This window comes from Aphis gossypii, chromosome 1, assembly GCF_020184175.1.
Source record: "Aphis gossypii isolate Hap1 chromosome 1, ASM2018417v2, whole genome shotgun sequence".
Taxonomy (NCBI): Eukaryota; Metazoa; Arthropoda; class Insecta; order Hemiptera; family Aphididae; genus Aphis; species Aphis gossypii.
Window position 1 is genome coordinate 45,784,087 of NC_065530.1, and position 26,910 is coordinate 45,810,996.

Genomic DNA, 26,910 nt, shown 5'->3' on the forward strand with positions numbered 1-26,910 from the left:
TGAAAAACTTAAATTAGAAAATTTAAGTATAATTGTTTAATTAGACATTATAATTGTGACGAGTTACTATAAATATTATTATTTCTTTGATACTTTTATGTCACGTAAGTTTATACCCAAGTAAGGAGTATGTAGTAAGTAGTTTGTAGAAAATGAATCTTATTTATTTCTCAATTTTAATCCTATGTAGTAAACTATTTTTGCAATTGTTTATTTTACCGTATATGTATATTTGAAAGATGATAGGATAAGACTCTGCAACAAAATAAATCCAGAATGAAATATTACAATATGATTTCAATACAAAATACTAATAATATTATATGAACAGTGAACACACATGGTAAACGGCACCTTTAATAATGATAGCTATAAATTATCATCCATTTCACCTAATAATAATATCGCATTTGTTGTTCGTACATATTGCGTACCATAATGTTTATCGAAAATTGAATTATATTAAAAAACAATAATTCAAAACGCCGTATTCTGTGAGAAATGGTGAAATTGTTTTTCATTTACGTGCGCTGTATAAATCTTTTATTTGATAGACAAAACCAACTTTTTTTGTTTTATTTAATTTTGAACAAAACGAGCACGAAGGTACAGTGTCACGTATTATTATACAAACATATTGCGTATAATATGTATTTTTTTTTAAATAAAACCGAGTTAGCACATTTAAAGTTAATGTAAATATCATGTACCATTGGTATCAATGACTCATTATACGGTGTATGGATTTGTATGATAATTGTATTCTTATAGTCATCGTTCCAAGATAAATCATATAATTATATTATATAGGACTTAATTTTTTTTTATACTCTGTGTATGGGTGGGTCTATTATTATCATTTATCATATTATGATACAATATTGATGTATATATAGAGATAGATAGGCATGTCCAATGAAATAATACACTATTATTATTACGTCGAAGAGCTGCAGAGCAGGTCGATCGGATCTGCCAATCGGAAAGTCACGACACCGGGTATAATATTATACTTATGTATACGCTTTAGGCGCCGGATAAGGTTACCTCGCAGGAATTGCACTGCTGGATGATATTATTGCTGTAGGTAGCAAATGCGCTCGTTGCACCGATGTGCACACGTGTACTATATATTTACAGTAATTGAATAATATTACGTTTTCCGGACCCAGTAAACTGATAGAGATCCAAACAAAGACCTAACGTATATAACATAATAGTAATGGCACTATGACTGGGAACGCAAACGTTGAATGAAATGCAGGCAGCAGGCTTGCATCATTTATTATTTGCAGCATGCGATAATAATTCTCCGTAAGATAAATGGTACCTGATACACATTTTTCTCTATTATTTTTACGATTTGCCAGTATTATATTATTGTAAGTTGATATTTGATACATAAATACATCAATATTATCTTTATAACTTTTAATAACGCATGCATGATGTGTTATGACGATAATGCCTACATACCTGTACTCGTAAATGCTGTCAAACTAAAAACAAAGGTTTTATTGACTTATCGATGACTGTTCAATTAAAATGAAACATTTTTATATATTTTCTTTATAGTTAGCAGCAAATTTTAAGTATTGCGGTATAAACAATTATTCAATATTTTAGTGTTGTATTATTGATAGTACATAATATTATAATGTAATTATTTTAAGCAATGTAATTTCGATTTTAACTGCTGTTTGGAAAAATGAATGTTGGTTAAGAACGATAATATGGCTACCCTACAGAAAATATTTCTATACACATATAAAGCATAACTCATAAAGCAACATTATCGCTTATAACCGTTTGACCTGCGTGGCTACGTAGGTACATTGTAATAGACATATACGTACACATATTAGCGGCGGTTTAATCAACCGAAGCAATGATAATAATATATGTAATATATAATAAATTAAATATGTGTGCATAGTTATAGAACTTAACCTGTTGGGCTTGGTGTTTAAGGTGTATATTATAACTCGCGTTTCGTTCCCCGGTCTGCTGAAGTAACGCACCCAGCCAGAGGACACTTCTTTAAAGGGCGCACCTATTTTTTTATTAATTTTTTTTTTTTTTGTTGTTCCGAGCCACGACAAATCTAACGTCTGCGTTTTTTTCTCTTTATATATACGTGTCTGTGGCTCTGCGTGTGCATGTGAATGTGTGTGTGTGTGTATGAGCACGCGTGTGTGTTATAAGGACAATAAAATACGATTCTGGCAGACCCACATGACTACAAAACGATCGGATGTACTCGCACACACTCACGCGCGCGCGCGTTTATAATGGTGGTGCATGTACGTATGTATATTGAATGTATGTATGTATATTATATTCTTTGCGTCTCTCTCTTTAAAAAAAATAAAATAATAATAATATACGGACGTACGTGGGCGAAGTTTTGAACTCGTCGTGATGAGGCGCGCAGGCCACATGAATGAATACGCGCCCGGGGCACGGCGCAGGCGAATGCGGGTGATTTAAAATAATAAAAAAATAAAAATTATAAAATAAAACCCATTCAAGGTCCACGCGTTGTTGTATTGCTTTATTATTATTGTTATTATAAATCCAATAACGGAATTTGCCATAGTCGTCGCTGCGCGAAGGATCGGTACAGGTATTATAATAATATAATATTGAACGCACACCAATATGTATAATGTATATATATGTATATATTATATGGTATTAGGCGTCTATATATCTACTATTACCGGGGTTTGCAATTAATTTCCTATAAACGTACTAAATATAATACGCTAACAGCGTATTATGAAAATAAATAAATAAACAGTATGATATTTTTATATTTTTGCATTTCTATGACTTTACATTGAAAATTGTAGTAAATTTAATTTAAATGTCGATATATTTTAAAACTACAGAGACGAAAATTATCTTATACAATTTTCCGTTATTTATATCTATAATAGTATAAAAAAAAATAAAATAAAAAATCAATAAATACGTAACGTTATGAATTAAACTAAGGATTCAACCTACATAATATTATTTTTAACGAATTCATGGCACGGGCCAAGATTAAAAGTTAAAAACAAAAAAATCAATGTCTATTATTTTTTATCTATAAAGTTTTTTTTAGTATGAATATCATCAAACTAGCGTTTGACTTATGAAATATGCAATAAAATATGGTAAAAAAGGGAAATTATGCACCAAACAACAGTTGACATTTCATTCGAATAAACTATAACGTCATTGAATAAATTTATTGGCGCGTACTGAGAAATAATATTTGTATAAGTCGGACAAAATAAGAATAATAATATGACAACGTTTGAGCTATAATTAATAATTACTGTACTATACTATTATTATTATATGTTCAATTTGCACGCCATACTATGTTAGAAAACATATTTATTTTTACTTATAATATGCTTATCGTAGCGAACCGTAAAATTAGAGATAACGTTCTCGCATAAAATAATTCGCATCTTCCTATTATATATACATATATATATATATGTATAATTCATTCGTATAATAGAAGAATCATTCGTCTAATTTGTAAGCCGCCCACGAAAGGATTCGTGTTGTTATGCTATCATTATATTACGGTCGAATTCAAGCTCATATTATATTATTACGATGTGTATACAACTACGTCATCTCACGCAGAGTCGTCAACATCGCTGCTCATGTTCTCCAAAACCAAAGCCACGGCGTTCGAAAAGTCCTACGTAGTCAAAGTTGGTAGGTAAGACTCTCATTGTAGATATTATATTCGAATATATATCAAGTACAATAGTACCAGTCGACAATATTATATATTATTGTACAGAACTACGTACGCCCGTTTGCATTGTTGTACGGCTCACGTATATATATATATATACTGCGCGTACAATAATATAATAATAGTATTTAGATATAAGTATGCGATTGTTTGTCTTTAATGCGTCATATAGACCACCGGGGTGTCTACGCCTTATTACAGAGATTACGTTTATTTTCTAGATCGAACGCGTTTATTACTATGTATGAATACCATAATAATATTTCATTACAAAATATTTCCGTTGGTTGTAAAACATATCCGCGAGTCTTTTTTATAATTATACCCGTGTCTGTTCGAGCGCTGTAACAATATTGTAATATACTTGACTTTCACGGTGTTTAAACACACGTTTAGATTACTTTTGCGCTAACAATCGGATGTGGACGATGTGATCTTTCCGTCAACGCGCATAATATTATAATAATATACAACTCAAGACGTTTCCCAAAATAATATTATATATAAAATTAGTTTATAAAATTTCGTCGAAAAAGTTTGCATGTACCTATATTACGTTTTGACTCTACACACGATGTGTGATGTGATATATCCTACTATGTAATTGCGCTTCTTAGAAGTTGTTTTTGAAACGCGGTTTCGCGTAAAAGTTTTGTTTGACTTTATATTATACCGATTCGAGGTGATGTTGTTTCTATTTAAAAGGCATTTACATAGTGTTTTAGCGAATCGCGTATACTGTAGAAATTGGTACTTTTACCTACTTCACCTATGTGTACACACCACACACATTATTGTAATAGAATCGATGTGAAAAAAAAAAACCAAAATCCACCGAATAACAAACGTTATCTGCTGGTTGCAGCTGCTTTTAGTCACTATATGTGTGTCCCACGGCAGCTGTAATGCATTTTCGACAAAACAATATTATTATCTCATCGTATCAGTACAAGTGTACAACAACACCTATTTCTCGTATATTTATATAAATAATATAATACATGCATAATAGCCATTAACGCGTAAACCTAAATACGAATACAATACTAGCTACAACGTAAACATTACAGAATAATTAAGACATCACTACAGTGATCAAAATGCGACGTAGTGGAAAACGTTGATAGAAACGCTTTTGACGTATGTGTATCTAATAAAATATAGGTAGTATATAACAGTACGTCAGTACTACTACACATTTAGTTAATACCTATAACTTGTGTGACCAAGATGAGTAATATTGTGGAGCAATAGTAACTTTTTACAGAATGAGCCACTTACTGAGTAGTTTTCGAATTTTCTAATGCATATAATAATACCTGCTGTCGTACTGATTATCATTATCGTAATTGTAAATCCCAATGCTCGGGTAGAAAAGCTCCAGCGAGATGCGCTTAAGAAAAACAAAATTGTTTTGGTTGGCATAAGCTTTTTTATTATTTAATTTTTCTCTTATTTTTACCTTTTTCTTTTAATGAAATCTAAAGAGACTTCTTTTATTAAACTCCTAAGAATCATCAAATAATTGCCAGAGAAATAATTTATTTTTAAAGGAATAATATACATTAATTAATTTACACTTATTGGATTCTATATATAGTCTCTACTTATAAACGTTAAAATAAATCTTGCTAATCAATACAATATATTATGCAATATACATGATGAACAAATTTGTTCTTATGACTGAACTAATACTATTTCTTCCATAAACGACAAAACGAGAGCAAATTCGTTTTTTTAAAGAAACTTTCCAAACATATTGCATGAGATCGAAGGCACGTGATAAGTCCGTTCCAGTAGAGGAAAAAAATCGCATAAATATTTAACATGGTAAAGGTATTATCAGAAGCCAAAATAAGGCAATGTAAAACAAATTTCGTTTTTATACCTTATGCTTACATATATATATAAGTATAATATGTTAAAATCTCACATGGTAGTTTTGAAAGAGAACGTCAAAGGGTGAAATAAACAATAACAGGATAGAAACCCATTTCATCGATCTATATATATTTTTTGGCACATTTAATATTTTCTTGCAGCCTGTACCCAGATAAGGCAACTCGCAGGTGAATTGTACCTCCAATATATAGGAAGAATTTAATAATATATATATTATATTATAGTTTATGTCCCTTCCGTAATAAGAAATGGATCTGAAAAAAAAATATTTCAATATTTTATTTTAAAATGTAAGTTTGATTTCCTGTTTCGAGTTCAAATGTTTTTATCTATGTATTTTGAGTTTTTTTTTTGTTAATCTTGTTAATTGTTTTCGAAAACAATTAAATAATATCACGCGAAAACGTGGTATTTTTAAATCCAACGTACTTAGCAGACTTTCGCATAGATAATATTTCACGAAAAAAATGAATTAGGTGAGATTAGAATGGTATATAATACCTGTATTCAGTGAATACTTTGGTGAAATATTATGACGTATTATTATATTTTATGGATACCTACACTATACGGTTATAATATCATACATATTGCATTTCACTTTATCGGAACGCATTAATAATTATTGTATTTAGATTTTAGGCACATAAATATAATATGTTAAAATATGTACGCCGAAAACCGGCAGTCGCGTCCATCAGTGTTCGACCGATTTTCGTGAACGTCCGGTAAAACGAGCACACACGCTGCGCGATAGCATGAAATTACGATGATTTGTCGTCGGGGGCGGACGAACGGTCGCTCTTATCTGTTAGCGGTGCGTGACAAATCGCCCGGGACCAATTTCATAACATTAATTATTATTAATATTTATGCGCGTCGTTATGATATCTATGGTTTCATAGGAGTTCGTGTCTGGTATACTATTCTTCCTATAGATGATTCGTTCGCTTAAAAAATAATAACACTCAGTAACTATAGTGTATATTATACCACGTTATCCTTCTTATGTATCCGTTATGGAAGGCATGCTGCTATTACCACACCGATACTTAAACGTAAAAGATTAAAAAAAAAAATGAATAAGAATATTTTTTTGTTATTTTCGTTTATTTAGGTACATTCTACAGACAAATTGTAATGTAATAAAAATGTTTTAAGTAACTATTTATATTATTTTGTTATATTTTTTATCGTCGGATTTTTGGTACTTAATAGTATACATTCGGTTTATTAAAAGCAGTTTAAAATAAGTTCAACACAGTTGAGTCAAACACAGCACTTTTAAACAATATTTTTAACTTACAATCGACAATAATTGGATGTTATTTAGCAAATACTTGTTATGACGAACATTAAAATAAAACATAAATAAATAAACAATAAAAAAATTAAAACTTTTCGAATTTTTAAAAGGTTAGGTACCCAAATTGTTTTTTTTTTTTATGACGTACTACTTCCAAAACAACTTTTTTCAATGCGATTTTTATGATGTATATTTATTTGTCACTCACTAAGTTGTGTAACGTGTTTTTTTTAGCTTTAATTGCGTCTTTTCTGCAGGTATACAGTAAACACCAGATGTTCTTATTACACAAAATGTATATGTTCTTACCTATAACAATTTTAAAACCAAAGATTTAAATTTTATCATATTATATTTACAATAAAAAAAAAAAATGCAGTGCAGTAGGTATACTGTGTGTTAATGATACTGAAAGTTGTTATAGTCAAGGTAAACAATAGTTTTATGGGCATGTCCACTTCCGACATCTGTCTGAGATCGAAAATAGAATAAAAAATAGTACCAATAAAATAAATTCTTTACTTAATATAAATTTTGTTTAATTTGTTTAGATCAAATTGTATCTAATTTATCTTGTCAGTTATTTTTTTTTTTTATTTAATAGTATATCTATTAGTCAAGTACCACTTAGTCCGATATTTTTCAAACAGTATTTTTATTCTACACGAATAGAAACCTTTAAACGATCATTAGATCTGTCCGTTTTCCTTTACAATTCATTGTCATAGTTACGAATATAATTTTTTGGTTTTATATAATATACATACATTTATTATGTTTTAATACATATTTCATTCTTATTATGGTTGCATAATAATCAGTCAAAGGTTTTAATTTTTTAGTTTTTTAGAAATATAATATCATAATATGCCTAGTTTATGGTAAGCTCAAAGAAAACTGAAAGCCTATTAATACATTCAAATACGAAGAGTATATTGTTGCTTTTAATAACTTTCAATTTTTAAACACTTTTGGAATCTTTAGACCTACATAGCATTGTATTACTACTGCTATTTTATTATAGGATAGTATATATAAGAATTGATCGGTTAAATTAAACAATATTACACATTAGCGTTTTTATATTCTTAGATACCGTCAGTTATATTGTAATACCTGTTGTCATCGAACGATTCCTCTACCTTAACTGTGACAATAATTGGAATACGATTGTTAGCAGCGGCAGAACTAGGCTGATCGAGAGTCTAGGGAATGCGTATGGACTTCCATCGTTAGTGTCGATTCGATTATCAGCCGCGATCACGCCGTAGATCCACTCTCTATGATAGTCAACTATCAAGAAACGCACTTGAAGATCGATACTTCCGGTTTCGGAGGCTTGCATCTTGGTCCGATAAGCGTGACTAATTATGCCGTACTGAAATCCGTTGCAAATTAACGGATCCCCCGTGTCGTTCCGAAGTCCTTGATTGGGCATTCCACAGATGAACTCGCGCCAAGTCTTGCTGACAGTCGTCTGAATTTCCGAACTGATAGATGTACAATAAATTCACCATTATTAAATTTGGCCTGCTGCAGATATCGTTTAATATACAAATAATATAACCTCCCATAGAAGAGAAAATCTTTGCGATAAATTATTGGATAAAATATAATATTTCTAAGAATTTAATCTGTGATTCGCAAAAATTTATCTGTAAACAATATCAATTGACTTAAGGTGTCTAATTATAATATAACAGATAAGCACATTATATATATAATAATAATAACATGTATACTCGAATGATTCTCGACAAGCTTTGAGCCCGTACATAACATTGACCGGAATGTAATAATAGGGTGTCATCCATCTGCTCGCCACCACCACGCAATCCAGCGCTTTGGTAGTGGAGTTGTCGTCGATCGGGTCACTGATAATATCTGGCAGCTGCGCGTACCTAGTCACGTTTAACGGTTCGCGTAACTGTGAGATTAAAAACGAAACCATGCTATTATTGTGTGTTGTGAAAAATAAAGAGTATTGGGAAGTGACGGCAGGGATGCTTACAACTACGATGCTGATGTCCGAGGTCAGTGTGTACGAGTCAAAATCTGGATGAACGTAAACGAGTCTTGCGTTTGCGTGTTGTCTATGATATGCTGTAACGGTTACCTATAGCAAAATAAAAATATAAATAATCAAAATGAACACAATAAGTTACTGAAAAAATTTGACTATAAAGTTAAGTAAAAAAAAATAAACTATAAATAAACTTTTTACTTTTTTAGTCTTTATCTGTATTCTAAACAGTAATAAAATAAATTTAATCATGAAAAATCGAAATAATAAAACTGTGTCTAGGATAAAATATCAAGTGTAGTGACAGGGTATCATATCTGTAGATAATGATATTGTTTAATAGTTCTAGACAAAATAAATATCATATAGAAACGATAAAAATATGAAGTATATGAAATAGTCATTTTTTTTTTATTACGCGCATACCACATAACCCACCCAATTCCTTCACACCAACAATATATTTTAGGGTAATAGAACAATGTAAATTAAATGGAGTATTCGATCAGAAATGCTTCTATACGCAATATTGGTATTGTCATAAATACTGCCTTTGACAACTTCTGGTCATTATTGTATAGTGCGTGATTCATACCACGATTTCGGTCATCCTCGTTGTACAGTAAGCGGTCGTGAGAACGTGCCAGGGTGTTATTAGAGTACCGCCACACACCGGTTCGTCAATCAGACCTTCTAAGTATACCAGATACGGGTAGTCGATTTCCGGTAGGACCGGACGGGCCGTGCTGGTTACGTGCGGCACTACTGCTTGAGTCGAGTTGGTTGTCGATCGTGGCTGCGTGGTGTGACGATGCCTCGTTGTAGTTCTGCCATTTTTTCCGAACTGCCATGAGCCGTCATTGTCGCCTACCATGTCTTTCGTCATCGTCTCAGAAATCCAGCCATGGTGCCTATTGACAAACAAGAGTCTGCCCTGGACAGCCGAATCACCGCACTCAATTGCCTCTGTTGCCAGAGACGCATCTGTGCCGTCGTACCCATAGCTAAAGATTCCATACTGATGCCGACCGCTGGAGCATAGCAGTGGGTCAGACCGGTCACACGGCAATCGCGTAACTCCTGGGCCTATCGTCTCTGCACACAAGAAATCCGCCCAAGTGTAGCCGATCACAAACTCGAGACTAGGGCTGAAACGGCGCGGGAAACGTCATCCTGTATCATCCAGTATCATCCATTCTCATTGTTTATTACAACACGTGATTTATTAATTGATTTATTTACACAGAACAAGTCCAAAATGCAACGTTTGGTGATAAAATAAACAAAAAGAATATGGACGAGTGAAAAATTGTAATCGTTGTTTGCAGAATGTATTAGATGGATGATAGTGTAGGTATCGAGAAGATTACAGGAGAATGGAGAATTTGGCAAGGGATAGATAAACGGGTAACGACTTAAGTGACTATTGGTACTTTTAAAATTATTAGGGATACGAGTGTGATCAAAGATTTGGATACCGTTACAAACTATAAACACAAATAACCAAATAGGTAATAAGTAATAACTAATATAAGAAATAATTCTTATGAGATAATATGTTATAGTCATCAATAACAGTGTGTTATAACTATATAAGAGATACACAATGTAAAGTTCAATAGTTTTGGGCCAAAAGAAATCAGATCAGTATACTTAGAAACTCCAGATAACTATAATACTCCTAAGTTTTTGGCAATATTATTTATAATATTAAATTATGATTGTGTAATAATAAAATACATCAACTGGAACGTATCCAAACTATCTTTTTTGAAGTTACCTAACTTAAGGTTCAAATTATAATTCAAAAGATTCTAATAATCCTAACTGAAAAATATAATTTTTTTTCGTATTTAAACTCTATAGATAAATCGTATATTTATTTTTTCGTATGTGTTTTGCTCACTTTGATTTTGGAATCCGGCAAGCAGTGCGGCCATATTTTACACGAACTGGGACCTTATAACCTCGTTCATGGGGCGCACCTATCCCTACAATTACGCAATTCAGTTCAACGTCACTTTTCAACGTTCTTGGCGATAACCCGACGAAATGTTCAACATTTTTGAATGGCTTCTTAAGCTATTATAAATGTTATAAGGTTACATTATATAATTATGTTATAAAATTAGCGTTAAAAGTCTTAGCGATGCATTTTAAGATGTTCGTTTAGTATATATTGTTCATCATTCTCTCACCTTTACCAGCGATAAGTCGGAAATGCGTGTGTCTTTGTTGTATGACGGATGGTTGTGAACACTTATGGTCCGGTGGTACTTGACGGAGTTCCTGGGTGTTTTCCAATATGCCTTTTAATAAAAAAAATTATCGTAGTCAAAAAATGTGCATCTGATTTGAGTGATCCACGAGCAAGCGCATGAGTTCACTAATTACTATTAGAGAATTCGTTGATGATTCACCCTATATAAGTAATAGGATTAGAACTCTACAGGTATATATACTACGATTCATGAAAGAAGTAAACCTTTCTGCGTATGTAGACTGGCGACAGCATATGATGTTTATCGACGTTAATGTTACCAAAAATAAATTGAAAAATTTAACTTGAGACAAGAAAAAAATAGTGGATTATGGATTATAATATATTGTCCGTCAAAATCAAAACAGAAATGACGAGAAAACTGTTTATTAATTATAATATTAATCGAATTTGCCTGAAATCCAAACTCATAGAAGATAGGTACTTTAAATTTTACAAATGTCAAATACCTGTACATTGTACAAAATGTAAAACAAATAATATGTACACCAAATTTCATCTTAAATTTTGGTTTCTGAATTTTCAAGTTTATTTAAGGCTCAAATTTTTAATTATATATATATTTTCATAGAATCTTGATGGAAAAAATTATATTTAAAAATATGAAATGGTAAAGTGGAAATATTCAAACATATTATGTCCCTTAAAAACCTACACTTCAACACTAAAAAACTCAATGTTTGAATTAATTTATTATTAATTGAGAGGTATGTCGTGTGTGGTTGATATATGGGTAAGAATAATTGGTGAATTATTTTGTACAGTATTATTATACCACGTAGAATTCAGTAATAATATTACTGTGTCCTGTAGGAATAAAGATAAATAATAAAAAATAACTATTTTTATACTCGTACGATTAATGAAGAGCCGTCCAAATTCGATTTGTCCGTGGTCATCAAACTCGACGTGCAATACGCTGACGACAAAACGAATATTGAAGATATCAAGGTTCCTGAGCAAATAAGGGTCTGCCAGTTCGTTTCGTCGTCTTTTTCTCCGGTGGTCAACCCCACTAAAAATGGAAATTCGGCGGTGACGTTCGACCAAAATGAGGGCACGACAGAATATGTCTTACCGCCGGTTTCGACAGTCTGCTGTAGCCATAACGCTGTGGCTACAACGACAGCGAACGAGAAACGTCGCATCATCAAAGTTCTCGAACGTAATATAAAACATCGATCACAATGGATTCGGTTAAAATTATCGTATGCATCAAAAACTCGACTTAATAAATATTAAAAACAACTAATATTATTATTAAAATAATAATAAATTATAATGTATTATTTTCATCTAAAACAAAACATGATATTGCCAAGAAACAAAACGGCCAAATAAAAGAATGATGGTTCTCTTGTACTTTTTTACAAACACTTTTTCGGATAAAAAAGATTGCTCAAAATATATCGTCCACCATAATACCTATCGCAATATCGGTTATCCGATATTTGTATGTTTGACAAGTCAGCTAGCATATATTATATATATTACTGATATGATCGATATCTTTGCTATAAGAGGTATATTATTCTTTTCGATAAAACTTTTTACAAAAAAAAAAAAAACCTAATTTAACTGCTAAAACCTCAAGTAAAGTTAAAATCTAGTTTAGATTTTGGTTAAATTTGACAATTTAATAATATTGAAATTCCATTTAAATATCTTCATGGAACACTCTGTATACACGTACATATTATGTATACCGACATCACCTGAGCGTAATCTGCGCATACTTTGTGTCTTATAATATTATATCGTTATAATTTTCGTTGTGAAAACATTTTAATTTTAATTAAATTAACACAGTGCGGAGATAATAATTTGCGTATGTATAGTGCCATAAACTGCAGTAAGAACTATAATTGCGTACCCCCACAGAGTCGAAACTCGCGTATAATATTTTCATATACTTATTATATTATGTTTATATTTTATCTTTTGTGGTTGCAGCGAGTTTAATCACACTGCATGTTTTATCGCGAAAAAAATACAATACAAAATATACAACAATCATTTGAATACGCACTTGAACATTATACATAAATATTTGCTCAGTGTGTAATATTTACTGTTTAGTTTCATCTCTAAGGTTCATTCGTTTTCGACTTATACTAGCGACGGTCTGCAAAAGACGACATTCTAAAACATCGTATTATAATACTCTTTTGAACGCAAAATGAGCAGCTTTTCTTGGAGTTGACTTTTGATTCTCAGCACTCAACAGGCTTACAGCTATATTCGCACGCCGCAGTGACGTATTTGATTGGTAGCGAGCGGGGCAATCGAATAATCACCCCCACCCCTGGGGAGTTTTCTTAACCATATGCTTTTATAGAATAATACAACTTTCAAACCAACATTGAATAAAATAAAAAACAAATATAACTGTACAAAAATAAATTCAAGAAACGGGGAAAAACCTTATCAAACTTATTTGTAAAATTATAACTATTTAGTAAAATATTTCTAGTTTTAAAAATTCCTATGAGGGGATCGGACCCATGGACCCTCCTTTCAGTTACGGCCTTGACAATGAGCACATATATATAGTACCAACACAATTTGTTGATATTCTATCTATTATATAATAATTTAATTTATCTCTATATATTTATTGAATTTTTTTTTTTATTCACATTTCTTTATTTTTTAATGCATATTTAACTGATTTTAGTGCATAAGTATATACATATTTAACTGTTTTTTAGTGCATACATATCCTAACCCTACTTATTTATTGTATATTTTCGAGTGTGGTTCTAAAAAATTTTTAATTTTAACCGTTTTCACTTCTTTGGTCGAGTTTCGAGTAATACGCCAAAGAGTGGGCGTATGGCGAAAAAATAGGAGGTTTGATAATAATATAAACTAACACCTAAACATGTGTAGTCCTGCCGAATCATTAAATACGTATATAATGTAGGTACTCGTAAGTGTGTTTTTGTAACTTTCTCTGGCTTTGCGTCCATACGTCAAAATCAGGAATTATTGTACGCGTATTCATGTGCTGTACGATATATTATTATTATGACACTATTGCAGAGAGCGTGTCAACTATAATACTCGTGTATATATGTATAAATGGGTAATGGGTATAAGCCATTACGTATAATGGGTAGGTATGTGTATAATATATATAATATATTATTGTACGGTTGCCGATCCGAAATCGAATTACAAATTAGCGATTCGCCTCTATTTCGACAGAAGTTTGCTGCTGTGGTCACGATCAGCGCCGCACGTGTATTATATACAATATACTGCAAATGTACAATATATACATAATATATATATATATATATACATATTTGTGTTTACGAGATGGCTTGTTTTAAATACACCGTCAAGCTTTATACGAACACCGCACAAGGTCGCGCGTTTATAAATCTCATGTCATAAGACCTATAGAGACCGGTTTTGCGTACCCGTACCCATATTATGCACACTCGTTTTCTTTATACTATATAATATATAATATTATAATATATGTATAATAATATTATTATAACATCCACCTGATAAAAAATTTGATTGGCCTCGTCCGTTTCGTGTGGCTTAATAATAATTAATTTCATTAAATTATAACGTTCCTTCGTAATATTATACGTTTTGGTCGTTCGTAAAACTCGTAAGAAATACTGATAGGTAAAAATTGTTTGATAATAACATATTATATAAAGTTAAACGAAAGTTTTCTGTTTACACGGTAACAAAACACTGAGAGTTTTAACCATTTTACACGGTTTAATCATCCCTCTGATTTTTCCAACTGCAATGATGGTATGATAAAATGTTCACTGCACCTTTTCTCGGAACCCAATTGATTGAGTATATCGTGTTAAGTAATAATATTGTAAAAAAACAAAGACTAATATCGATGCAACTTATTAAGTGGAATAAAAAGTTTAGGGTACATAATTTTTTATTTTGTATTTACGTAATTATATTAAGCATTCACTTAGCGCCAATAACATATGATATAAGATTACCAAAATAACAATAACATTTATTTCCCTCTTTATTAAAATCCATTTTTTGTGCACAATACACTTTTTTTTAAATAATTTATAAATAAATATTTATTTATTAAAAAAACTAACTTTTGATCACCATCTAAATCACATTCAGGCATAGGTACGTATCACGAGATAGCATAATATGTTTTATTGTGAAAACGGGAGGTTATTTAATATGCATTTTTTAATAATTTACCTTCCGTTATTACTATGAAACGTATTTAATATATTCACAACAATTTACACCAAAAATGTAATCGTTACAATCATTATAATATTTATAACTGAACAGCACTAAATTTTTTCCCTATGCGTTTACAACGAAATATCCATTTTATTTTAGTACAGATCACAATTGTAGATAGTCTATCTATACAACCATGGTACAAATGTATACTCTGGTCGTATTATATAAATTCAGTAATATGTATATCGCGAATATTTTATGGGGCGATCTGATTTTAGATACCATAAGTTGTAATATTAGGTTTATCAAAAACTTCGTTCATGCAATATGCATATTATATTATTGCGTATATGTTATTAATATATTATACTATAGTTAATATCCGATTCTCTCGAATTCGTCTAAATCTTGTATGCAAACGCGGTTAAATCAGATGATTCACCGAACCACCGATCATATATCGACAGACGATGAGGAATTTAGCATTTTATATGGTCCATGTCTTCCAAATACATAAAAAGTTTATTGAAACTTTATCAGAAGTGAAATACAATTTGAAGGATATAAAAATCTACTGTACGATATCAATATTTGAGTATATTATAGTTTATAGCGACGATTACTTTTAAGAGACGAAACACGAACTATCGAGGTGTGAAAAAGTGAAAAACGTAATTAGCTGCATGTATTAATTCCCAAGTATATAATTACAGTATAATAATCATATTATTATTATAATCACGATTCTTGACTTATAAATACAAATGTTTTCAAAACAAAAAAATCAAGATATTCTCGTGAGGTGATAAATTTAGGTTCTTCTCCGTAAGCCCTTCATTTATATTACAAAAATTCACGATGCTTAATAAGCAGTGTTAAAATGTTTTATATGTATTTTACTCTCCTGAAAAATTCGTTAAACTGTTTACAAGCACGTTAACTTGTTTTTTTATACGTATAATACACGATATTAGGCGATCGCGACGCAATAATTATATCATCATAATAATACACGTAAGTAATTTAATTATTTAAGCGAGAAATCGGTCGAAACGCGATTCTATAACGTCGCCCGGTCGCGGTCATTTATACATAATATTTAACCCGACACTTTTGGTAGCAACCACGCTTTACAATAATAATATAATATTTTCCTCGACGCGCATAACAGTCATAATAACAGTGCGCCGAGAGACACGCGTGATAATTCATAATATTAACATTATTATTATTATTATTATCATTGTTCTTCGGTATGTACGCTGCACGGAGCGCATGCTCACGCACACGTCGCATACATACACTCCCGTCCGAATTAATATTATATTATTAAAATAATAACAATATAATATAATGGTAATGGTAATAAAACGATGTAATATGTGTTTGCGTTTCGAATCGCATTTAACCTTTCGAACGTCCGACCGTCATCATAGTATACGACGACGGGCGACGAGGGGGTAAAGACAATATACGATGGTTTCGGAAGTGACGAAAATGTTAAGTTTGATTACGCATTCGTCGTGTACTCGCACGCTATATACACTTAGGCAGGTATATTATTATTATTATTTTTTTTTACGGTATTATGATGTGCACATATTATTATTGCTATATTATTATCGTCGTCGTAATATGGGACGACCGTATAGGTAGAGGTACCTGTATTATATAGACTCGAACGCGCGCGCGACATATAGATGATGACTGCAGTGGAGGTGGCGGCACGTCGCGGTCGTCGTTTCGCCTCCATTGTATGCTAATCATCGCGTTATTGCATTGTCTTCGCGACGACAGCGGCGGCGGCGGCGAAGAAACGTTTGCCGGTCGCGTCGGACTATTATACGTTTTCGGCGAACAAAAGGGGGAAACTCGCGACGGCGACCGGTGACCGTGCGCGCTGTGAGCGATTACCGTGAGTCGGCGGGGGGAGTATATTTTTGAGCGGAAAAAAACAAATTAAACAAAAAGAAAACGGGTCAAGAGTTCCGCACTTCCCGTCTCGTGTCAATAGTGCAGTATAATATGTATATATATTATATATGACGTATGCTTAGATGGATGGTATACAGTGTATAATACACGCATACAGAGTGATTCACCGAGAATGCTCACCCCCAATTTCTTCATATTTAATTGATTCAAATTATGAATTTTTTTTATTTCCTCGTGTGTTCAAAATATGTAAAACAATATAGAAACAATAACTTGTTGTTTTTTTTTTTTCTATTACCTACTTATTATTACTTTATACATTAACTCTCAACCTCTGACACAAGCTGAGCTTAAAAGAGATTAATAGTCATACATTTTAATTTATTGTTTGCGTATTATTGTAATTGTATGGTAATTTAATTAAATAATAACAAAAAAATGCCATCATTTTAAATTCGTTATGAGATTTATCGTAGGAGTTCATTGAAGAGTACTTTTTGGCAATACCTACTACAAACTTGTGTTTTTCAAATCGGATAACCCCTCTTTTTACTTTGCATATTATTTAATGAATGATATTTTTGAAAATGTTGACGTATTGTACGATTCAAAATTCGGACGAATATATAAGTTTTTAGTTATTAAAATGTTTATACTAAGGATAGTAGTCTCAAAAAATGGCCTTACAAAAATAAAAATATATACACATATAGTGTCGAAACTATTTATTATACTTGGACTGTATTTAAAAATTATAAATATAGTTAAATATGAATATTGAATATAAATTATTAACATTTTTAAATTTTCAGAGCCCTCATATCTTCCAAATCCATAGCACGTTAATGATATCACTTATTAGTTTAAGCGAGATGTTTATGGAGCTCGTCAAAAAGTTTTCTAATATATATTTAAGAGGTAATTTGTCAAAAACTAAATTGTTTATATATACATATTAGTAATTGGTGATTTTTTCAGAAAAATAATTTCAATAAAATATGAATGGATCGTAGGAATCGCGAATTATGATGCAGTGGCATATCTTGGGTGCCTCAAAATTTATGTTTTATGGTAATATGATAAACAAATGCATTTTTTATATTAATTTACGGTGTATAATAACCAGACATAGGGAATTGATACTCCTTAAAAATTTAGTTGACCAAAATGTATGTTATTATATCATGACAAGTATTTAAGCATATCAATAAATTTAAATTATGAAATATGAAAACATTTTATTTTTATAAATATTATAATAGATTCAAGGGAAACGGTTACTTGTATTTTTTAATAATATTGTTTTAATCTTAAATTATGTATAATTATCGTTTAATCAATAATATATTTCAATAAAATTCTGCCAGTCGTTTTCTTGGTTTTATAATGAAACAAATATTTATTTATAGTATGCTATTTTCTTATATTATTATTGTAGAAGAGATGATACAAGTATGTCGTTTTGCATTCTCGACTACCAATAATTTCATCAATGCGTACCTACATAAAAATGTGTTGAATTTAAAACATTCCAATGTAATATTATTGTTTTTATTATTATTACTCACGTACGATGAAAAATGGGTACCTATGATCAATTATTATTATTTATTATTGATATTATTAAGCTGCGACTTTTTCGTGCTGTTATGCGTTTAATGATTTTTAGCGATCGTGTTGTCATTTATACCAGAAATATAATATTATACATAACGAATTTTAGAAGGAAGGTCATAATTTACCTCCACTGTTATAAAAAATAATCAATGCAAATAACAAATTAAAAATTAATATACACAAGAAAAAATGTTTTCATATTATACAATTTTATTTAAATCAAAGGAAATAGGGTTGAACATTAATATATATACATAAGGGAACTTTGTTTCGTTTGCAGGGTGTAATTTAGTTTAAGTTTTTGCGGGTTAATTGTTTTTATTATGAATATACGACTTGTACTTACCACATAATTTAGTTTAAAAAAATGTGTTTGCTTTACGAATTATGATTAAAAATTAATTTTTGGTATATTATTACGTAGATTATTAATATTAATAATTTAGTATAATCGCTGTAATATAGTTAAAATAATTTTTAATTCATACGTTACTGTTAATAGGTGTACTAGGTACACGTGCAGCTTAGTAATAATAAGAATAACAGTGTTATTATTATTATTATTATTCAGCTTATTTTTGCATTTTTCAAAAAACTACGTTTTATTAAATTCAAGTCATTATATTATTATATTGCTGGGTAAACGGCATAAATATTTTATAGTACTTCTACACAGTTATATTATTTACAATATTAAAACTTTCGTACACATAATTAACAATGTTGTTACTTGTTAAACAATTTCCCGTAAGTAAAAACTACATAATTCTATAATAGTTCTTGGTATAGGTCATGACCATGATATCCGTACGATATATTATTATATGCGTTTATAAGTTATTCATTCAGCTGGTGAATATTGTCTAAGGTATATGTAGTTCAAGCATTTGTATATTGATCGAAGAAAAAGCACCCAAAATTAATACTATATTATAAAGCGGGTTTCATGTGTATAAATATAGGACTTCTGAGTACACACACGTTAAAATAAATGATCTTTTATCGTTTATAAAACTCTTTACATATTCACCAATTTTTTTTTTTTTTTTTTTTTAATGAGCCAAACTCATCAATATCTTAGAAAAATTGTTCAAATGAAAAATACTAATAACAAAGTAGCGTGTAGGTGACTTGCAAGATCATGATGCGAATGATATAATAGAGATCACATTATCTATACAAAAAAACTAAAAACAAAACACAAGTTTCTTTCAAACGTTTCTAGCCAAGTAAAATCAAAAATGTTACACTTCCCAAAAACGCTCGGTGCGACTATAGAATATTTTATATTTTTTCGAGTTAGTTCTGTGCTAACACCTGAGATTTAAAGCAATCAGAAAAACGCAAGAATATATGAAAAAAATATACGTTTTCGAAAAAAGCTATATCGTCTTTAATACTTTTATTTTTGAAAAATATTATTTGTGAATGTTAACGGTTCTGGAAACCAACTGATAGAGAGGGGTTACCATCGAAATAAATCAAAAAAGCTTTTCTGAAATAATGTGCGGTTTCGATCTATTGACGTAAATTATTGAAGTGCAAATTTCTAAATATATTAGAGCTAATAGCATTCTGAATTCTACAACAATAATTAATTTCAAAAATTATTTTTTTAATCTATACCTACTGCCGATTTTTAATTTTTAATTTACCAGCCTAAAGCAGAATAATTTTCAAAAAATGTTGATGAACAGAATATAATTTCTATTGTGTATTTCCCACGAATATTGCTCGACATTCAAGTACCCTTGATATCTATATGAATGGTTTGAGTCTTTTACTCTTAATGGAGACCAGTCTCCTTCTAAATTACTTCCGACTTTCAATTGTTACTGCAGTACTAATTCTTAATAACAACGTTTTTGACAAAAACTTATGTAAAATATAATAGTATTATGAATAATAATAGAGCATAAGTGCTATTTTTAAACTTTGACAATATGATAATATACTATATAGGATGGAAGATGGTGTCTACATATTTTATTGAATTCCTATTAGATGTAAGATTTTAATATGCGAAAGGTTTTAAGATATATTTTAGTTTCCGAATTGTTTAAAGATTAGGTGAACGGTCTTTTCACATTCTCCCCTACTTCGCGTAACGTGCGAGGATTATTGCCAATATTATTTTATTAATCGTCAGACCGGTATTTTTCTTTAATTCGACGGATTTTCTGCGTCTATGAAAAAAAAGTATAGTTCTGTATAAATTTCGTCGGCGTTAGCAGAGAAGTCGAAAATGTGTATACGTCGCGGTCAGGATACGAACATCCGTATATATACTGTACGTATATATATATCGTATATATCGTATATATATAAGTATATATCTGTACGTATAGTACAGAAGTAATGCGTATATATATATAAACATAATATTATGTATATCGGAGGGAAATGAGATTTTTATCGTCCGTTTCATTTCGCGTGCAAACAGTCGAAACTAAGTTCGACGACCGTGAAATTTCGACTATAAAATATAAGGTTTTTTTTTCCTATACCGTTCTCCCGCCTCACCCCTCGGGCCGGAAGACCTATATAAAAAAAGAAAGAAAGAAAATCATCTCGGCCGTACACGCGCGCGTGGACGATATTCAAAGCGATTCAATTAATTTCTCCTCCGGGACTGCTCCTCGGCACCCGGGCAAGTCGTGCGTGCCTACCGCCGTGCGACAAAACGTCGTCGTCGTCGTCGGTGAGTTTCTCTCCGTTTCGCTGTACGTACGGTTCCGGGGTGCGTGCAAATCAAGTGGCGTGTGACTGCCACTGCCGCCGCGGAGAGGGTCTGTATTTTTTTTTTTTTATATTTTATTTCAAATACTTTTTTCTCTTCGCCGGGCCCCAGCGGCCTACGCGTTCTGCGACGTATTTTCTTTTTTTTTTTTCGGACGTGTCGTAAGCGAAAAAACGAACCCGAGCGAATAATGTCGGGCACGGAACCAACGCGCGTATATTAAACGAGTGAGAGACTTGCGACGCGCACACGCAAAAAAAAAAAAAACCAGCAGACAATTTTCTAAGTCAGTGAATTCTAAGTCTGCGGTCTCGGAACATTTCTGACAACTTATCACCTAAATCCAATCTCGTGGCGGCGAAAACCGCACACGCGCCCGGTTCGACGACGGTATAACCTACGCGATTTTTGGTTATCCGTTTTGACCCTGTCTACAGTATAATATTTATTCATCACGATGATATTGCATTATTATGTATAGGTATGACGCACACACAAGCCGTCTCGTCTCGCGTATATGAGGAAATAAAGAAACGGCTTTTGTCATATTACAGCATTACGCACGCGTTTCATATTATTAATGTTATTTCATCCACCGTTCTTTTTCAAACTGCTGCTGCTTCTATTGCGATTTATCGTAAAACGTAGCAGTGTTCGTTTCTTTTGAACACGATTTAAGCTCCGTGCTCTTAAAAAGTTTTTACTTCAAGTAAGTCGTCGATTTCTATTATTCGGTAATATATGCCGGTTTTTTTATGTATAAACGATTCATAAGGTTTTCGTATCGTTGCTGATTAAAAATTATTTGGTCGCATACCTTAAAAATAAATACATTTTGTGATGATATTATTGTTTTGATAAAACCCTTTTGTCAGTAACATAAGTCATCGTATTCTCGATAAAACTGAAAACGAATAAGCACTGTATAACATATACTTACAGTATAGAAACTGATTAGTATTCGTATAACGAACATATATAATATATTAATTAACAATTTTATTATACACGTATAAACGACTGCTACAGGTGGATACAACAAGTACCTATTTAGAAAAATCTAAAGTTGACAAACTGGAATAAAAAAATTACATTTAATTGGTATAAGATACCTATTTGTTTAGTTGATTGGTTAATAATGAAATTATATTTAAAACTATTCGGGACTATTAATTTTATACACTTACTCACTCACAAAAAAAAGAATACATATCTTGTATAATTATAATGTGTAATATAGTATTAATTAAGTCACATTTATAGTAATTTTGTGTATAATATAATATTATAATTAAATCCTTATGGTTAGTCATTAAATTTAATAAGATAAAAAAATTAATTTATGATTTTTATAAGATAGTATATACTTTAGTATATTATACCTATTTAGTTTCTAATATCAAATTGTTTGTTTAAATTAAAATAAATAAAATTGTGAACCTTATCTATGGATTTTGTTGAATTTTCTGAGTGAAATTTTAAATAACTGTATGAATCATTTATTTTATTAAGACTTTACTACTTTAGTAGTTTAACTGTTTTATATTTCAATTGATAAGTTTTAAACTTATACATAATAATTCATAAAACATGCACCATACTTAACGCTTTAATACAGATACGCAACTAGTAAGAATAGACAATTTTTTATAATTAACAATAAACACGTATTAATTATGTACCTATATTAAAATATTAAGAACATCTAGAAATAAAAATATTATAATAAATATAACTGTAACGGGTTTTTTTTAATTAGAAATATGTTTTAAGTGACATTTTTAATAATTTATATGTCGTCATCAAAATTTAACATTACGAGTCTATAAACACATTGGCTATCACATTTGCTTACATTTACTTACTTTATACATTGATAACATTTTATATAAAATAAAAGAAAATGTTTACATTTTAATATTCAAAATCATAATATTATAAATTGAATACGTTCAAAAATATACAAACACATGCGGTTAAAAGATGCAAAATAGATTACACCGCGGTAGTACACAAATATAAATTATCATAATAGTAATAATAATCAATGAGATTCAATAAGTATTATATAATTGCGGGCAACGGAATTTATTATGGTCAGCATTATTATAATAATAGCTAAATATATTTATTTTAAAACACTAATTTACATAATATAATTATATATATATTTGAATGTGTACAATGTACACATGTACGTTATACATTTATATTATTTATACGTATATGCTTTTTTAACATTGTAGATATTTTAAGACATCTACTCTAGTATATTATGTATTATAAACATTCCGATGACCTTCGTGGAACTTTTTTATTGATTTGATTCGTGAACATCGCTAATCGCTATTAATATTTCGTTATTAAAATGACACATACAGCGCGTATTCTAATACACCTAATATATAGGTATACATATTGTATATAGGTGTTGTTATTGTTATTAAAAAAAAAAAAAAAAAACATAGTTTTAAACAAACATGGTTATGCACTTAAAATAGTTACATAATAATAATTTATACAATTATAGATATAGGTACTACGCGTAGCTAAAACTGGTCCACGATGTACGAAAAATAATAAAGACACATTCAATGGTGTAATAAAATTGTGGAAGGTGTATCGAAATGCAATTTTGTAAGTACCTATACCTATAATACGCGTATATATATATATAATAAATAAAAAAAACATATAATTCTATTGAACAAATCACATTACACTATTACCCTGCCGTCGTCTATCCTTTACGGCATTCCCCTCACTCTCTTCATACATATAATATTATGTATTACTCGTGTGCACCACTGAAACGAATACTCGGTAATAATAAATTGTATTCGGGGAAAAAGCACTCGTAAGCTCGTGTGTATAAAACGTAATCAAATTATTTATCGGAATTAATCATCAGCCGGTGAATTTAATTTTCGAATTTTTAGTTTTGTTTATTGTTTTGCAAGAGGGGAAAATTGGAAAAAAAAAACGTAATTATATTTTTCATAGGCCGTAACGATTTGTCGAGGAAAAAATTGTATATTTGGCGCCGTTTTCGTTAGTATGTTGTGTATTTATCGGGTCAGAATTACATAAATTACAAAACACGTAGATATGTATAATATAATAATATATAGGTGTAGTTGAAAATAAAATGCAGACTTTTTTCATTTAACCCATTCTAGTCTTATAAAAAAAATTCATTTACAAGTCAACTGCTGCTATTATATTATCAAAGTTAATGCCAACGACGTCAAATAACTGCAATTTTTTTCCCGAAGTGCAATAGTATGAAAAATGATGTAAATAATTTTCTTGCGAAACAAAACGTAGCGCGCCAACTTAATGTTGTGATAAATAATATAATAATATATTTTAACACTATATTATTACGTCAACGTGAATAAATGTAATCAATGATCATTACGCGATTACTGTATTATAATGTATAACTATTTTATTCCGCGTATATACGGCAATATAATATAGTGGTCAGGATTATTATTATTTTTTCGGGGACCCAAATACGGTTGACCGGAGTTGTGAGCTTGGGTGGCGTGCGTGCGTATTATTATATACGTGCGTAAATATATATATGACCAAAGGCGACCCTCGGAGGCTAATGTATAATATGAGCTCTGGTTTTAAGTCATCGGACAGGGGGTGAAAAAAAACTACTCGACAGGAGAGAGAGAGGTAGAGTGAGCGGGCGGAAAAGAACGAGAATAGCAAAAAAAAAAAAAAAAAACGATCTGGGGAAAAAACAGAAAATACTACCCAGAGCATTTGTCACGTCCTACACATGTATTAGAAGTCACCCTTGCATTATACTTGACTTAAATTGCCCCGGGCGTATCGCCAAAACACGCGATTTATCGGCCAAAACGATCGACAGCCCCACGCGGAATATTTGGCCCTTTTTTTCGTTTCGTTTCGTCTTTTTTTTTTCGCTCTCTGGCTAGCAATAAATCGGAAAAAATAGTAGCCCGTAGGGGAGCAGAAGCCACGCGCCGCCGCCGACTCCGTCACCGTTTTAAAAAATTCATACAAATAATTCGAATTTTTTCACCGCCCGCGCACTCGAAATCGTTCGGCGGACCTATGTAATATACGTTACACGCACGCATATTACATGTAGTAACCGAGTGCGGTACTCGCCGTACACCACTGCAGCTATATAACGCGAGTGGCCTTTCGTCCATAAATATTTTAACCGCAATAAACGTAATAATCATGATAAATATAAGAAGGAATAGTCTCGAGCTCGAGGCGTAGTTACAACAATATCTATATATATATATATGATATAATAATACACAATACTATGATACGACTGGGTGCACCCTCGACGAAGTTCCACGGCGAGTTCGTCCCACGCGTTCGGTTGCGTTGATATCGACGACGACAACGACTAGACTGTAATAATATATTATAATAGTGTCGTCCGCGTCGGGGGAGATCGTCTGCTGCGGCCGGGTGCGACGACAGTGTTTTGTAAACTACCCCTTTTTCCTTCGTCTGCATTATATATACGTTTAAAACATATAAAGGTACGTCGCGCACGACGAAAATAATAATATATTATTACCCCGTTATTCTCTTCGCTCACGACTGAGGTGCAGCATCACATGCGTGCATTTTTTCACTGCTAAAACTGCACCGCGCACGCGGCAGATTCTAATAACAATAATATAATATTATAATATCGTATATTATTATATTCGAGAAAAATAAATCATAAAGATAATAACTCGCGAATAATTTGATTGCTGTCAAAACACCGCAATTATATTTATACAATTATGTATAGTTGTTAGAGTAATTAAAATAATATTATGATTGCTTTTATTTATACATTTCATTGATATACATAATATTATGTACGCAGTAGTATCCTTTTAACTCAAATTTGGGGGTGTTTGAATAAAAACATATCATACGCGATCGGATGCGACTGCAGTGTTAACCGATATAGGGTGTTTTGAGGTAGAGGGTGTCGGCTGGTGACGTAATTTCTCTAATCGAACTAAGTTAGTGTTGCGTGTGGGGTGAAAAAAACCAAATTAAAACGGAATATATTTTTGATTTACCTATATATTATTATTTATCATAAAAAAACAGTGATTTATGATAT

At 31.1% G+C, this 26,910-nt stretch overlaps 1 protein-coding gene and 1 long non-coding RNA gene across 4 annotated transcripts in view; one reads left to right on the plus strand and one right to left on the minus strand.

The window, feature by feature from the left end:
* Positions 1-18,619, plus strand: part of LOC126549482 (uncharacterized) — a 49,874-nt gene extending 31,255 nt beyond the window's left edge. Inside the window, exons 2-3 of the long non-coding RNA XR_007603592.1 lie at positions 18,238-18,343; positions 18,404-18,619. This is a non-coding gene — a long non-coding RNA (uncharacterized LOC126549482). The remainder of the gene's footprint in view (positions 1-18,237; positions 18,344-18,403) is intronic.
* Positions 7,237-12,597, minus strand: LOC114128086 (uncharacterized). Of its 3 annotated transcripts, none has more exons than XM_050198783.1 (8): positions 12,136-12,592; positions 11,202-11,312; positions 10,910-11,085; positions 9,599-10,151; positions 8,992-9,096; positions 8,723-8,907; positions 8,097-8,470; positions 7,237-7,289 (listed from the first exon to the last, which is right to left on the minus strand). In XM_050198783.1, exons 1-7 carry the CDS (start codon positions 12,433-12,435, stop codon positions 8,119-8,121), a joined length of 1,782 nt encoding a protein of 593 aa, XP_050054740.1. In that variant the 5' UTR covers positions 12,436-12,592; the 3' UTR covers positions 7,237-7,289; positions 8,097-8,118. The 3 variants fall into 3 exon arrangements, with proteins under 3 accessions (XP_050054740.1, XP_050054741.1, XP_050054742.1); XM_050198784.1 differs by having other exon boundaries at positions 12,142-12,590; XM_050198785.1 differs by lacking the exon at positions 7,237-7,289 and having other exon boundaries at positions 8,228-8,513; positions 12,136-12,597.
* Positions 18,620-26,910: the final 8,291 nt, after the last annotated feature.